At 43.0% G+C, this 13,994-nt stretch overlaps 1 protein-coding gene across 1 annotated transcript in view; it reads left to right on the plus strand.

Annotated features, from left to right (window-relative positions):
* Nucleotides 1–1,415: 1,415 nt before the first annotated feature.
* Nucleotides 1,416–13,994, plus strand: part of syne2b (spectrin repeat containing, nuclear envelope 2b) — a 73,082-nt gene continuing 60,503 nt past the window's right edge. Inside the window, exons 1-6 of the mRNA XM_061675437.1 lie at nt 1,416–1,474; nt 3,392–3,453; nt 8,689–8,784; nt 8,862–8,939; nt 9,028–9,120; nt 11,169–11,371. Coding sequence (XP_061531421.1) covers nt 1,471–1,474; nt 3,392–3,453; nt 8,689–8,784; nt 8,862–8,939; nt 9,028–9,120; nt 11,169–11,371 — 536 coding nt within the window. The 5' untranslated portion in view covers nt 1,416–1,470. The remainder of the gene's footprint in view (nt 1,475–3,391; nt 3,454–8,688; nt 8,785–8,861; nt 8,940–9,027; nt 9,121–11,168; nt 11,372–13,994) is intronic.

The following is a 13,994-nucleotide window of genomic DNA, read 5'->3' on the forward strand; positions in this document are numbered from 1 at the left end:
CAGATCATTTTAATAATGTACTACTGTCAGCTCCTTAGTTTGCCGTTACCCTCAGGAAGAGTCTGGGTGTGATCGTCGACTATCTTCCCATTTGCATATCGATAACGGAACCCAGTCAGTGTAGGCCTGGTACACACATGAAACACATTTAAAATCTTTAAAGAAATTCTATCAGACAGGGCACACATATAAAGATTTAAAAAATCAGGCATTAATACTTTTGGTCGTATTGTGTGTGGTGTGCTGCGATAATCTCAGCACAGATTCCGAAGATTCTGCTCCGCCGTCGATCTCGAAATCTCGCGTGGTCACACGTGATCTCACAAAACTCAAGAAGAAGAAGAAACACTTCGGGATATGCGCTGACCTTTGCTGAGTGTTCCCGAAGTCAGGGCGCTTCTCGTTTGGCTACATTCGGTTCCACATCACAATTCACGGCATCATGAATAGGGAGTAGTTGGCTTTCCCAACACAAATGAAGAGTTTTGGTCGTAAATATTGAACACGTTCATTATTGAAGATTGTCGGCCATGAGCCGCTTCGGACCCTAAAATCAGGACAAATCCACTCTTAACACACAAGGACAATCTTATTGGATAATCTTTATAAGATTTAAGATTGTCTGGCGTTTGACGTGCTTGGCGGTGACTGGACCAAATCGGTACAAAAACAATCCAATTGTATCAATGCGTGTACCGGGCCTTACTTCCACCTGTGCAACTTCAACCGTCTCCGCCATGCCCTCAGCCCCATGCTGCCGCCACCCTTGTCCACAGCCTTGTCACCTCCCGTGCCTCAAAAGTTGCTCGATAAGCTCCAACTTAGAACACCGCCGCTCGCATCATCAGCAAAATCATCAGCCCGTCCTTGGCCAACTTCACTCGACATCTCTGAGGAAGCCCGGGGCCTCGCCCGTCCGTACTTGCCCGACCACCTCCGCGTGGCCGCCCCGGTCCGCGCCCTCGGAGAGTGGAACCTTCGGCCGGGACTCTTTGCCGCCGCGTCTCCGTGACTCGCTCTCTTTCTCCGCCTTTGAATCCAAAGACCTAAGCCGCCCGCTCGAGGCCGCCTACGCGCTCCAAGTGGGCTGGACTGTATTTTTATGATTGGTTTCATTTCGTCTGTATAATACAGTTTTTAACATTGTTTGATTGATGTACAGTGTCCTTGAGGGCCACGAAAAGCGCTAACGAATAAAATGTTTTATTACTATTATTATTATTATTATTATTATTACTCATATCACCACTGTATTGATATTCCAAAGTGGGATTGGTTGCACAGCGAAGGGTTAAATTAGTCACGTCGGTGTTTGATTGACACATCACGATGGGGCGGGGCCTTAGTCGGTCCGACCTGCTTGAAAGGTGGTCGGACCAGAAAAACATAATTCATCTTTCATATGTGCTCACGTCGCTCTGTACGGTGTGTTCGTGTGTTGATGGGCACAATGTGAAAACATCAGCCAGCATGGGTGAGTTGATTCCTTTAATGAATCGTAATAATAATCATAACTATAGTGATGTTTCAATGAAGATGTCATTTTGCTTCATCTCAGGCAGATTCAAACCAAAACCGAACTTGGTCTTGACATCCTCTGAACAAATTCTCGTCTTTGTTACAAACACAACAACAACATTTGAAATGTAATAAAGCGTAGTTTTTTCTTTCAAACAAAAGCTACAAAAGTAAAAGACCAAATGAAGTGTTAAATGTTAAATACCTTTGCTATAAATAAAGCACAAAGTTCTGAGCCTTCCGTGGCTGTGCCGAGAGTCTTCGGAAACCCAAAATAGCGTGAACCCTTACGTCATTTTTCTTCAAAAAAAAAATAAAATCGTTTGGGAACCGAATCGTTCGCATACCGAGGTGCCACTTAAATGTTCACTTTTCATTGACACTGTCGGTGTGTGTGCATGTGAGCGGGCGGGGGGGTCCGAAGGCATCCTTATAAGGAGTGTTGGCCGAAAGTTATTCTAGCTGAACTTTTCTTCTGCATGAGATCACAAGCGCACCTTTAAAAATGGTTTCACATTTAATTATAATAATTTCTTTGTTCCAATGAATGCCAATAATTTATTAGGTACACTAATCTCAAGGCGCTTCAATATTTTATAATCGTTTTCTGCTGATACGGTATTGCTTGACAACATTGCAGATTATTACTGCTGGTGTGTTGTTTCTTTTTCTTCTTTTGTCTTAATAACAATAATAATAATAATTTCAACAATAACAGATGACCCCTTCACATTTTCAGTTCAGTATTCACACGTGCAAATTGTTTCCTCCCTATTTTCTGTTTTTGTGCCTTGAAATACGAGTTCAATCTGCTCTGTGACAACTCTCGTAACTCAAATCTTGTCTCTTGTAATTGTATCTAAACTTGTTTCTCAAATCATCTTTCCCCATTGAATTGAATGGAAAGATCATCGTTCCATTTTTTCCAGCTTTCACTCCAAAAAAGAATAAATAATATGGCAAGAACAAACATTGTTGTAATATATATTTTAATGATGAAAATAGCACTCCATTATGTGGTTTATAAAAACACAGGAATTACATAATTAAATAGAATTAAAAATAATTATATATATATATATATAATATAATATATCATATTTTGTCATATTGCCGTAGCAGCCAATCATAGTGCAGTGGCAAGTGTTCTGCCTCAAACTCAAGTCGGACTCATAATAACACCTGAGTGCTCAGCTCATGAGTACGGCTCTAATATTAGTCGTTCTACTTCGAGGATAAAGAATATGTGACTGTGAGTCATGTCATATCGTCAGGTTACATGTTGTTGCTGCACCATTTGCTTTCAATTGCTTGAAGGGTTGAAGCGCCGCAACATAGATGCTAATTGACAATAGCATTAAGGAACAGACTGAAAGGCTAAACTATGCTTGTTCTAAATACACAAAGTGGCATTATCTGTTCCTTTTTCAAGAATGCGCTGAGACGGCTTGTATCTCGAAAAAGTCAGAAGTCGAGTCACTCGCATCTCAAGGCCACCTTGTAGCATCTTGGTGCCGAGCAACTATGTTGAGTGAATTGTGGAGCTTCATTTAGACAAATGAAGGACTTTGCTTCCATCTTGTGGCATCTATAGGCATCTGTTACTCAGTTTTCTTCCTATTTATACAACACTGCCGATTATTATTGCAGATGTCGACATTTCATTTTGGTGAGACAGACGAGCGTCACTAAAATGAAACTGAAATGGGAGATCACAAAATGTCTGCTCACAGCAGATTTCACAAATGTGGTCAATGGAGAGATGAAAGTAACAAGACCAACGATTGTGTCTGTGTGTGTTTGTGTGTGTGTGTGTGTGTGTGTGTGTGTGTGGGGGGGGGGGGGGGGGGGGTGCACGCTCGTGCGTGTGCAGTGGAGCAGGAGCAGATCCAGAAAAGGACTTTCACCAACTGGGTCAATGCCCAGCTGGCAAAGGTGAGTGCTCAACTTTCGTCACTCAGGCACTTGGTGAACACGTTTTAGCATGTTAGCTTCCCTTGCAACAAATAATCATGTTTACACTTATGAAAGTCACATTTTGAACACTTTTAAACACACTTGAACGTATTACAAACATTAAAATAAAGAATGTTAGGAAGTGGACATTAGCCACTTAAGCATGGTGCTGCTAATCAGAGGTGGGTAGCTACATTTACTCAAGTAACATTTTGGATAAATTGTACTTGTCTAGTTTTAATGAAGCATACTTTTTACTTTTACTCAAATATTTATGGGAAGAAGAAACAGTATTTTTACTGCGTTACCATGATCTACACGGCGCTCACTACTTTCATTTATCAATAATTGCGTGCGCGATCGATTTTTAAACTTTGGTTTTCGACTTGGCTTACGGCCATACTACCCTGAGAACGCCCGATCTCGTCCGATCTCAGAAGCTAAGCAGGGGCGGGCCTGGTTAATACTTGGATGGGAGAGGCGGCACGGCGGCCGACTGGTTAGAGCATTAGCCTCACAGTTCTGAGGACCTGGGTTCAATCCCCGGTCCCCCCTGTTTGTCAGTTTGCATCTTCTACCCGTGCCTGCGTGGGTTTTCTCCGGGCACTCCGGTTTCCTCCCACATCCCAAAAACATGCATTAATTGGAGACTCCCACACTCCCACACACTAATTGGAGACTAACACTCTAAATTGCCCGTAGGTGTGAATGTGAGTGCGAATGGTTGTTTGTTTGTATGTGCCCTGCGATTGGCTGGCAACCAGTTCGGGGTGTTTTAGAGTGTACGCCGCCTCCTGCCCGATGACAGCTGGGATAGGCTCCAGCACGCCCGCGACCCGCGTGAGGAGGAGCGGCTCAGAAAATGGATGGATGGATGGATGGTTTTCGACTTCTACATCGGGCATCGTTGCTCCAATCCACCGTGATTGCCACAGTGACGTTTGACTCAAGTTCACCAATCACATGACACAAGAAAGTCATATGTCTGCACACAAGTCTTTGATTGGGCTCCGCAGGAGTTGTGACGTCCGCGTGTGACTCGTGTTTTACAAGCTCCGAAAAACAACAGCTTTATCGTGCAGCGTCGTTTTGTCACTGCCTAAGGTGGATATTCTAGCCCACTTCTAAGTTGAGAAAACACCTTGCGCTAAATTGCAGATGTTTTTGCTGTTGTTTTAGATGTGCATGTGGCAACAGGCGGGGTACACCCTGGACTGGTTGCCAGCCGATCGCAGGGCACATACAAACAAACAACCATTCGCACTCACACGCACACCTAAGGGCAATTTAGAGTCTCCAATTCACGGATGAATCTAGAGTCTTCAATGAACCTCGCATGCATGTTTTTGGGATGTGGGGGGAAACCGGAGTGCCCAGAGAAAACCCACGCAGGCACGGGGACAACATGCAAACTCCACACAGGCGGGGCTGGGGATTGAACCCGGGTCCACAGAACTGTGAGGCTGACGCTCTAACCAGTCGGCCACCGTGCCGCCGTCATTCAAGTGAATAAAGCAAATAATGTTTCTGTAAGGCACTATGCATGTGTTTTTGTTCTTCCACTTCAAAATTGAAACGGTGGCAGGTGTGTGGACTCCCATTGAACACGAGTTTGAATGTATTCTGTTACTTCTGAACAAAGCCACATGCCAGTTATAAGATGGAGTGCATCCTTCTGCAACCAAATTGATTTGTCTTTCTTTTATTGAAACTGTATTTAAGCAGGTCAAAGAGCAGTTAAAACAGAACATCTCTTTTGCAATGGTGACTTGGCCAAGAAGGCAACAAGTTAAACGTCAAGTCCAAGTCAATCACATTCAAATATATTTCAGTTGTTAATTTTTCAAAATTATAGAAAAATAAATCAGAAAGATACAAAATAAATCAGTTGAGTTGTACAAATGCTCGGTCACATTAATGGTGGGAAAATTTGAAAATGATTTATGTTGGTCAAAATTCTTTTACAACACAAAAACCTGGCATTTGAAAAGGGGTGTGCAGACTTTTTATATCCACAGCAGCCTTCCTGTTCCTGTTTTTGTAATCTGCTTGGTGACCCTACAGTATTGTGCTGTTTAACAATCAGAAGCAATATAGTATAAAACCATTTCTTAGAGCTGAATTTGCCTTAATTTGTTGTTTTACAAAGATTTTATTGATAAAGATTTGATTCATTGGGTGAATGCTCAAGCATTCACACGCAATTTCTCCAGGAATTGCGCTTTGCAGTTATGTTTGACATGACGTTTTTATTTTATTTGATGCTCATGCTCTGATTTTAAAAAAGTTACTCACTTGTAATTTATTATTGTTACTCAAGTAATTATTTGGAGGACTACTTTTTACTTTTACATGAGTCGTATTATCCTAAAGTAACAGTACTCTCACTTGAGTCCAATATTTGGTTACTCTCCCCCCCTCTGATGCGAATAAAGCTCCTAAATGATGTCACAGTCATCGTTCACTTCTTATGAATGAGTGACTTGTACAAGCACAAAGATAATAATAATAATAATAATTTCTCCTATGGCACAGTGGACGACTGGTTAACACATCTGCCTCACAGTTCTGAGGTTGCGGGTTTAAATCCCAGCCCTGCCTGTGTGGAGTTTGAATGTTCTCCCCATGCCTGCGTGGGTTTTCTCCGGGTACTCCGCTTTCCTCCCACATCCCAAAAACATGCGCGATAGGTTGATTGAAGACTCGAAATTGCCCATAGAATGTGAGTGCGAATGGTTGTTTGTTTATATATGCCCTGCGACTGGCTGGCGACCAGTTCAGGGTGTACCCCGCCACTAGCGCGAAGATAGCTGGGATATGCTCCAGCACACCCGCGACCCGCGTGAGGATAAAGTGGTACAGAAAATGGATGGATGGATGGATGGAATTTCTCCCATGTTAGCATACATGCTAATTATATGCTAGCTATGACTTTGTGCTTGTTAATAAAATACGTGATTGTTCAAGGGTGGTTTCCGCTAGTTTGAGACCTTTTTTAAAATTCCAAAACATCTTGAGATACAGCGGCTGAAATAAGTATTTAACATGTCGCCATTTTCTCACTAAATATATTTCCAAAGGTGCTACTGACATTAAATTTTCACCAGATGTTGGGAACAACCCAAGTAATCCATCCATACAAAGAAAGCAGAACAAATAAGATCCGAAATTAAGTTGTGTGTAATAATGTGAAATGACACAGGGAAAAGTTATTGAACACATGAAGAAAGGGAGGTAAAAAAAAGGCGTGGAAAGACAAGACAACACCTAAAATCTATCAATAGCCAAAGAGCAATCCAGCCCCTTGTCAGCGCAAATGAATATCAGCTGGTTCAGTCGTACTTGATGGCCTCCGAAAAGGTCTCATTGCCAAGGTGTGAGTCAAGACACATCTCATGATGGGTAAACCTGTGCAAAGCTTCAAAAAGACCTGAAATTAGCAGGTACTGTTGTCACAAGGCAAACAGTGAGGAATGTATTCCGCCGCCATGGCCTGTATGCACACTCACCATGAAAGACCCCATTGCTGAAAAAAAGCATGTCAAAGCTTATTTCAAGTTCGCTGACCAACATTTAGACAAGCCAGCTAAATACTGGGAGAATATAGCCGGCTGAGATGAGAGCAAAATTGAACTGTTTGGATGCTATAATGCACACCACGTTTGGAGGACAAATGGCACTGCACATCAACCTAAAAACACCATACCCACAGTGATGTTCAGAGGGGGGAACATGATGGTGTGGGGCTGCCTACAGCAAATGGTACTGGTAAACTTCACATTACTGAAGGAAGGATGAATGGGCAAATGTACCGAGACATTCTTCACAAAAATCTGCTGCCATCTACGAGGATGATGAAAATGTAGCAAGGGTGGACATTTCAGCAGGATAATGATCCAAACATACTGCCGAGGAAACTCTCAATTGGTTTCCAAGAAAACTAAATAAAGCTGCTAGAATGGCCCAGCCAATCACCTGACTTGAATCAAATCGAACCTCTATGGAAAGAACTGAAACTCAAGGTTCATAAAATGGATTTTGACACCGCTTGTGTAGAGGAATGGGTCAAAATCACACCAGAGCAATGCATGCGACTAGTTTCTCCATACAGGAGGCGTCTTGAAGCTGTCATTGCAAACAAACGCTTTTGTACAAAGTATTAAATATATACCAGTTGGCGTGTTCAATACTTTTTCCCTGGGTCATTTCACATTATTTGTTCTACTGTCATTGTATGTATGGATTACTTGGGTTGTTCACAACATCTGGTGAAATGTTCATGTCAATAGCACCTTTGGAAATGTATGTCGTGAGAAAAACGTATTTCAACTGCTGTAAATGAAGTAAATGTTTGTAGTTTTCAAGTGATTGGAGAGTTTGTGTTCTTGTTGAAGTTCACATGGGACAGTGGAGGACGTTGTTGTTGTTTTGGTGGGGTTGGGCTGGGGCGGGGGGGTGAACAGCAGGCGAAGGCGGACAGCGACAGATGGATGGACGACGACCTCCCACAACCCAGAGATCCCCACCCGTGTGCGCCACACCCCTAAGTCACCCTTGGAGGCCTCCATGCAGGACTTGCTAACAAAAAATACAATATCCGCAAAACCAGTGGTTCTTCAGCTTTTTACACAATTTAGCACCTCAAAAACTGCTCGGCTCCCTTAAGTACCACTGTAATGACCATCATTCAAATACAGTGGCATAGTAGGTTCAAGTCTTCGTCAAAAATGAGGTAAAAGGTATACTGAATTTTATTATAGGCCACTGTAACATGATGCAGAGTTTGACCATCAAGATTGTGCTTAAATATAGGAAAATAGAAAACTGTAAAATGTATTGTACATAAGTGCAATAAAATTTGTGCCTAAATAAATTCAAATGTACTTAAAGGTTAAATACAACTGAGCTGTATTTTAACAAATGTACTGTACTGTTTTTTTAAGTTACATTATACAGTTTGAACGTTTAATTCAGTGACTCTTTTGCATACCACATTTTAATCCAATTCTAACTAATTAAGGGCACAAAAAAAACAAACTGCCTTGATACCGCCGAGAAGAAGCTGTCTAGCTTCGGTGCAGTGTGCGTCTTTCCAGGGATGGTTTGGTCATCTGTAAATTGACATCACAGGGAAAAAAAGAACAACTTTAGCATCTGGTGTTTATGATAGGCCAGAATTAATGAATAATTGTGTGCGTGCGTGCCCGTGCGTAGAGGAGACCTCCGTGCCAGGTGGCGGATCTCTTCAACGACTTCCGTGATGGATCCAAACTGTTGGACCTGCTGGAGGTGATGAGCAACCAATGCATCGTGAGTCCAAAAGGTCATTTTTACAATAAGGCGAACGCTAACTCAAATGCTAACCGCGCACGTCCTGGTTTGGTCAGCGTCGCGAGCGAGGAAGGGGGACGTTCCAGGACAGGAGCAACATCGAGAAAGGCCTGGCCTTCCTCCGACAGAAATCCGTAAGTGAGAAAGACGAGCCGTTGTTTGGTATTCAGTGGGAAAATGTGAGAGAGATTTTTCAAGTCAACAATCTTGATGTGCGTTCAGATCAAACTGGTCAACATAAACATGCCCGACATCATCGATGGAAAACCGTCCATCATCCTGGGCCTCATCTGGACCATCATCCTGCAGTATCACGTGAGATGTTTTACATGGCCAATCCTCCGAATGAGCATCAATTTTTGACATCGTGTTGTGTTCGGCCCCCATTCGATGGCGCCGGCAAAACATCTAGCGTCAACCATCCGTCTGCTACAGTCGTCCCTCGCTTTATCAACGTTCACTTTTTGCGCATCGCAAATTTTTCATTGTGCTTATATTGGGATTTTGCAGTGATTATTTTTTCACATGGACTGCTACTGCAGACTCACTTAGCTGTAGTGCCAGCTAGGAGGAAAGAGTTCGTAAAAGACTGAAAATGTCCAAAGTTGGAAATCATTTCACACTTAATAAAAGAAGCCAAAGTTCAGTGTGCCCAAGTCCAACTGGCTTCCACGTCTGCTGTAAAGTAAACACCATTAGCTAATTGAATATAGCCTATCACCACTAGTTGAAACCAATTGTAATCCATAACAGGTGGTTTGGATAGAGGGAGGATGGACACAGCCGCTGGTGCTCTTTCAATCGCCTTATTGAACAAACATAAGCAAAATACAATAAACACAAGCACATTCTTACCCGACCTGCCGACGGCGTCGCTCTGCACACATGACAGCTAACGCTACAGCCAGTTACCAGCCAGCCAACCGTATGCCCTTATTGGCTCTATTCCGCATCACTCAACAGGCCAGGCCCGCCTTTTAAAGGTGCGCACACATTCAACATCACAGATACTACAGTAAAGAACGTGAAGACGGTAACCCCAACTGGACCAAACATAATACCTGCACCTCACACGCTTATGTCTTGCTATTTATATGCATGGAGCTTAAAAATATATATATAAACAGTACAATAAATATTTGTTCGCTAATTGGCGCCGTTCATTGTTGCGCGGGTGGTCTGGAACGTAAAGCAGGGATTACTGTATGCCTGCTTCTGATTGGTCCTGATTGAGCCAATTACCTCACAGGACTTTATCCAAGTATGAGCACTTGAATTTGAGAGCTAATTTTTTCCAACTTTCCAAGGGGCCGCTACAGAGCTAGTTTGGGGGGTTTGTGTTGGCGAACCTTAAAACAGGTACGTCTTCACCAGGATACCAGCATGTGCAAAAATTGGGGAGTTTTCAGGCATGTTGAGGCCCCCTAAAAAGTCCATGAATTGATGGAAAGAATATGAATGTGCAAGGGTTCCAAGACGGCCTTCAGACCACCTGAAGCTCACTCGGGCCCCAAATCCAGTCCAGTGCGACCTTGACTTGTTGTCCCATTACCATCTCGTAACCTTTTTAAACCATATTTATTCAAATGTCAAATAAATTTTCCCCATTGGAATAATTTGAAATGCCATTATGTTTTGCTCCTTTTTTTGATGAGGAAAAGGAGTGCTATTGTAAAATTCCATCCATCCATTTTCCCTACCGCTTATCCTCACGCGGGTAGCGGGGCGTGCTGGAGCCTATCCCAGCTATCTTCGGGCGAGAGGCAGGGTTATTGTAAAATTGAACTATAAGAATAATAAAAGAGAATGGCTTTATAAAGTCTAATTAAGCCAAAAGTCACACACACACACACACACACACACACACAGCCACACCTACACACACGCACACACACACTCTGTAGTATTTGTGTGTTGATGTGTGCCTTTAAGGTGCGTGGCCGAGTGCATGACGTCAGGAATTCTTGTCGGCCGTTTCCCACGCACTAAGTTCAGTGTTAGCGTCTCCTCCATGCTCCTTGCGAGTGTTTTCATTTTGTATTTGTGTCGCGTTCAATCAGCGGTGACAGTGGCTCTCCTTGCCCACGTGCCAGGGCATCACACCACTTTTATTGCTCCGTTCTTTTTTCCATTACACTCAAGCGTCGGCCTATCTGAAGCTCACTCGTAACTCAAGTTTTGGTTTGCAACACAAGCAAGAAAATTAACCTAGCAACGGCTCATAATAAAAAAAATAAAAAATAAAAAAAACTCATAAGTTGGGGGCACTGATAAGTTGATGTACCATTGTACTAGTTCTTTTGAACTGGTATCAGATGGTGGCGAGCAGACTGGAAGAGGAAGTGTTTGTGTGTGGTCCGCAGATCGAGGAGTTGGCCAGCGGACTTTCCTTCAGCTCTCGTCAATCGTCCATGGAGTCTCTGGCCAGTCTGGACTCTTGGTCGTCGTGGTCTTCGCGAACGGGCGGCGGCAGTCTGGTCCCCCATCGAGGATCGCCGCTCCACGCCCGCTTCAGGCTGTCGGCCAAGAAGGCGCTGATGCTGTGGGTCCGCGAGCAGTGCCACAAGTACGTGTGTCGGCCGACCAATCGGCATCCGAACTGAAATGATCCAACAAGATATTGCTGTGTCGGTGTGTGTCTGCTTTACCTCAGCAACACAGCATTCTGCATTCAGAACTTGGGTTTTAAACTGGACAGTGAATTTAAATTGGATCAGCAAATTGATGCTGTTGTCAATTCAGCTTTTTTAAAACAAAATTTAATCTTAGGCAGTTGGCTAAAGTAAATCCTTTTCTGTCACAACAGCACTTTGAAACAGTAATCCATGCCTTGGTTACACCTCCGCTACCTTAGTGCAACGCACTTTATTTTGGAGCTAGCCAGTCCTCCCTCAAGCGTCTCCAGTTGGCTCAAAATGCTATCGCTCGCCTCCTAACTGGAGCACATAGGAGGGATCAAATAACTGGCCTCCCTCCACTGGCCTCCTATGCATTTTAAGATTCTTTTATTTGTTTTTAAATCTTTAAATGGTCTCGCCCCACCTTAACTCTCTGAGCTGCTCCACCCCCACAGTCCGGCCCGGTGCCTCAGGTCAGCCGACCAGACGCTCCTGGAGGTTCCGAGGACTAAACGGAGCCTTAGAGGGGATAGAGCATTTTTCCATTGCTGGTTCATCTCTTTGGAATGACCTCCCCCTAAACATTAGGCAAGCCTAAACACCCCCCCACTGTCCATTTTAAAACTCATCTTAAAACCCATTTCTATTCATTGGTTTTAAATCACCATGAGACTTTGCACTGTTTTAGTGTTTTTATGCGTTGCAATGAATCTATTGTTTTAATTTGCCCTGTTTAACTGTTTTCATATTTTTTATTTTTATGCAATGTACAGCACGCTGTGTGCAGCTGTGGTTGTCTTAAAGTGCTTTATAAATAAAGTTGAGTTGAGTTGCGATAGCGAGAAGCGTAAAAATGATATAGTGACGTTCAGGGTGAAAGGCACAGATGAATAAATGTTGAATCTTCTGGTACAGCTCTGATACATCCATTTAGTTGAAACTGAAATCTATGAAAGAGACTTTCATAGATTTCAGGGGGGTCTCCATGGAATAGTGCCCCAGGGAAAATGTGCAAATTCCGGGCTTCAACAGCTTTCTATACATCAATCTAAATATCTATCTATATATCTAGCAATCAAACGCTTTCAGTGGACAAGAAAAAGAGTTTTCCCAAGAAGAGACAACGCTGGATTTTGGGTACAAAACTACTCTGGAAGCCTTTAAACCAAGAAAACTATGGATTTTAAAGGACTGTTAGGATTAGGGTTTGTTTTGACTGCCAATATCAGTAGAGGTCGGTGGACACGAAGACCTCCTCAACTTGGGGTTGACTCTTTCAGCTCGCACTGAGAAAAAGCAGCTGAACAGGCAGCAAGTGAACACATGAGGGGAAAAAAGTAGATATTTTTTTTCAACTAAAGACATTTCACCTTTCATCCAAACTCTTCAGTTTTATTTTAGTTTAACAATTTAGAACTAAAGAAGTCTTTCTTTCTCGACTCCAGTTGCCTGATTTCAACTTGCGTATTACCATGACCTGGATGACTAACAATCACAGACATGTTGTGGTGCGAACAAGCACGCTGAATATTCAACCACAAGTATGAACAAACAAACAAGGTTTTACTGAAATAAGTCAACATAACAACATGAGAAATAACAACGAAACTTCAATAAAAAACTACGCCAACAAAATGCTGACGTGGAAAACAATACGCTGCGGGAACGGAACAACTTAAGGGGGCCGAGCAGAGAGCCATGACGGGAGCTCGACGCCGTAGTAAGAAAAATTCTAACCGATTGATAGACTCCGTCAAAAGAAAGATAAGCAGTCGTGCAACAAAGAACGACATCTCAGGAACTCAGCCGTATAGATTCTAAACCAGAATCAGAATCATCTTTATTTGCCAAGTATGTCCAAAAAACACACAAGGAATTTGTCTCCGGTAGTTGGAGCCGCTCAAGGACGACAACAGACGGTCAATTGACAGAGAACACTTTGGAGACAGAAAGACATTGACAAAAAAAAATAGTCACTGAGCAATAAAGGGTTAATAGTTATCTGGTAATGCCGGTACATTATTATTATTATTTTTGACAATTGTGCAAAAGATGCAGAGTCCTCTAGCACTTAGAGCAGTCCGAATGACTAATATTGCAATAGTACGGCGCAATGACCATTGTGCAAAGGGCGCCGAGACTTCAAGGAGTGTATGCGGCTTAAAGTGACGAGTAGTGCGATCATCTGGGACAATGTTGGTTGTGCAAATGTTGCAGATACTCCTCAGTCATGTGAAAATGGAGCAGAGGCTACTCTGGCATGAGTGGCCAGTATCGGTCAACAACAGATATGCAAATAGTGCAGCGTGGTGAGACTAATACAGTGAGTGCACGGGTAATATATAATTGGCCCAACGGAAATGTGACAACGAACTCAAGTCAAAAAATTGCCAGCATGTTGTAATGGAATTGTAGGTTAGGTGTTTAAGAAGTTGATCGCAAGAGGAAAGAAGCTGTTGGAATGTCTGCTAGTTCTAGTTTGCATTGATCGGTAGCGCCTACCTGAGGGAAGGAGCCGGAAGAGCCGGTGACCGGGATGTGGAGGGTCCGAGAGGATTTTGCACGCTCTTG

Source organism: Phycodurus eques, chromosome 4, assembly GCF_024500275.1.
Source record: "Phycodurus eques isolate BA_2022a chromosome 4, UOR_Pequ_1.1, whole genome shotgun sequence".
NCBI lineage: Eukaryota > Metazoa > Chordata > Actinopteri > Syngnathiformes > Syngnathidae > Phycodurus > Phycodurus eques.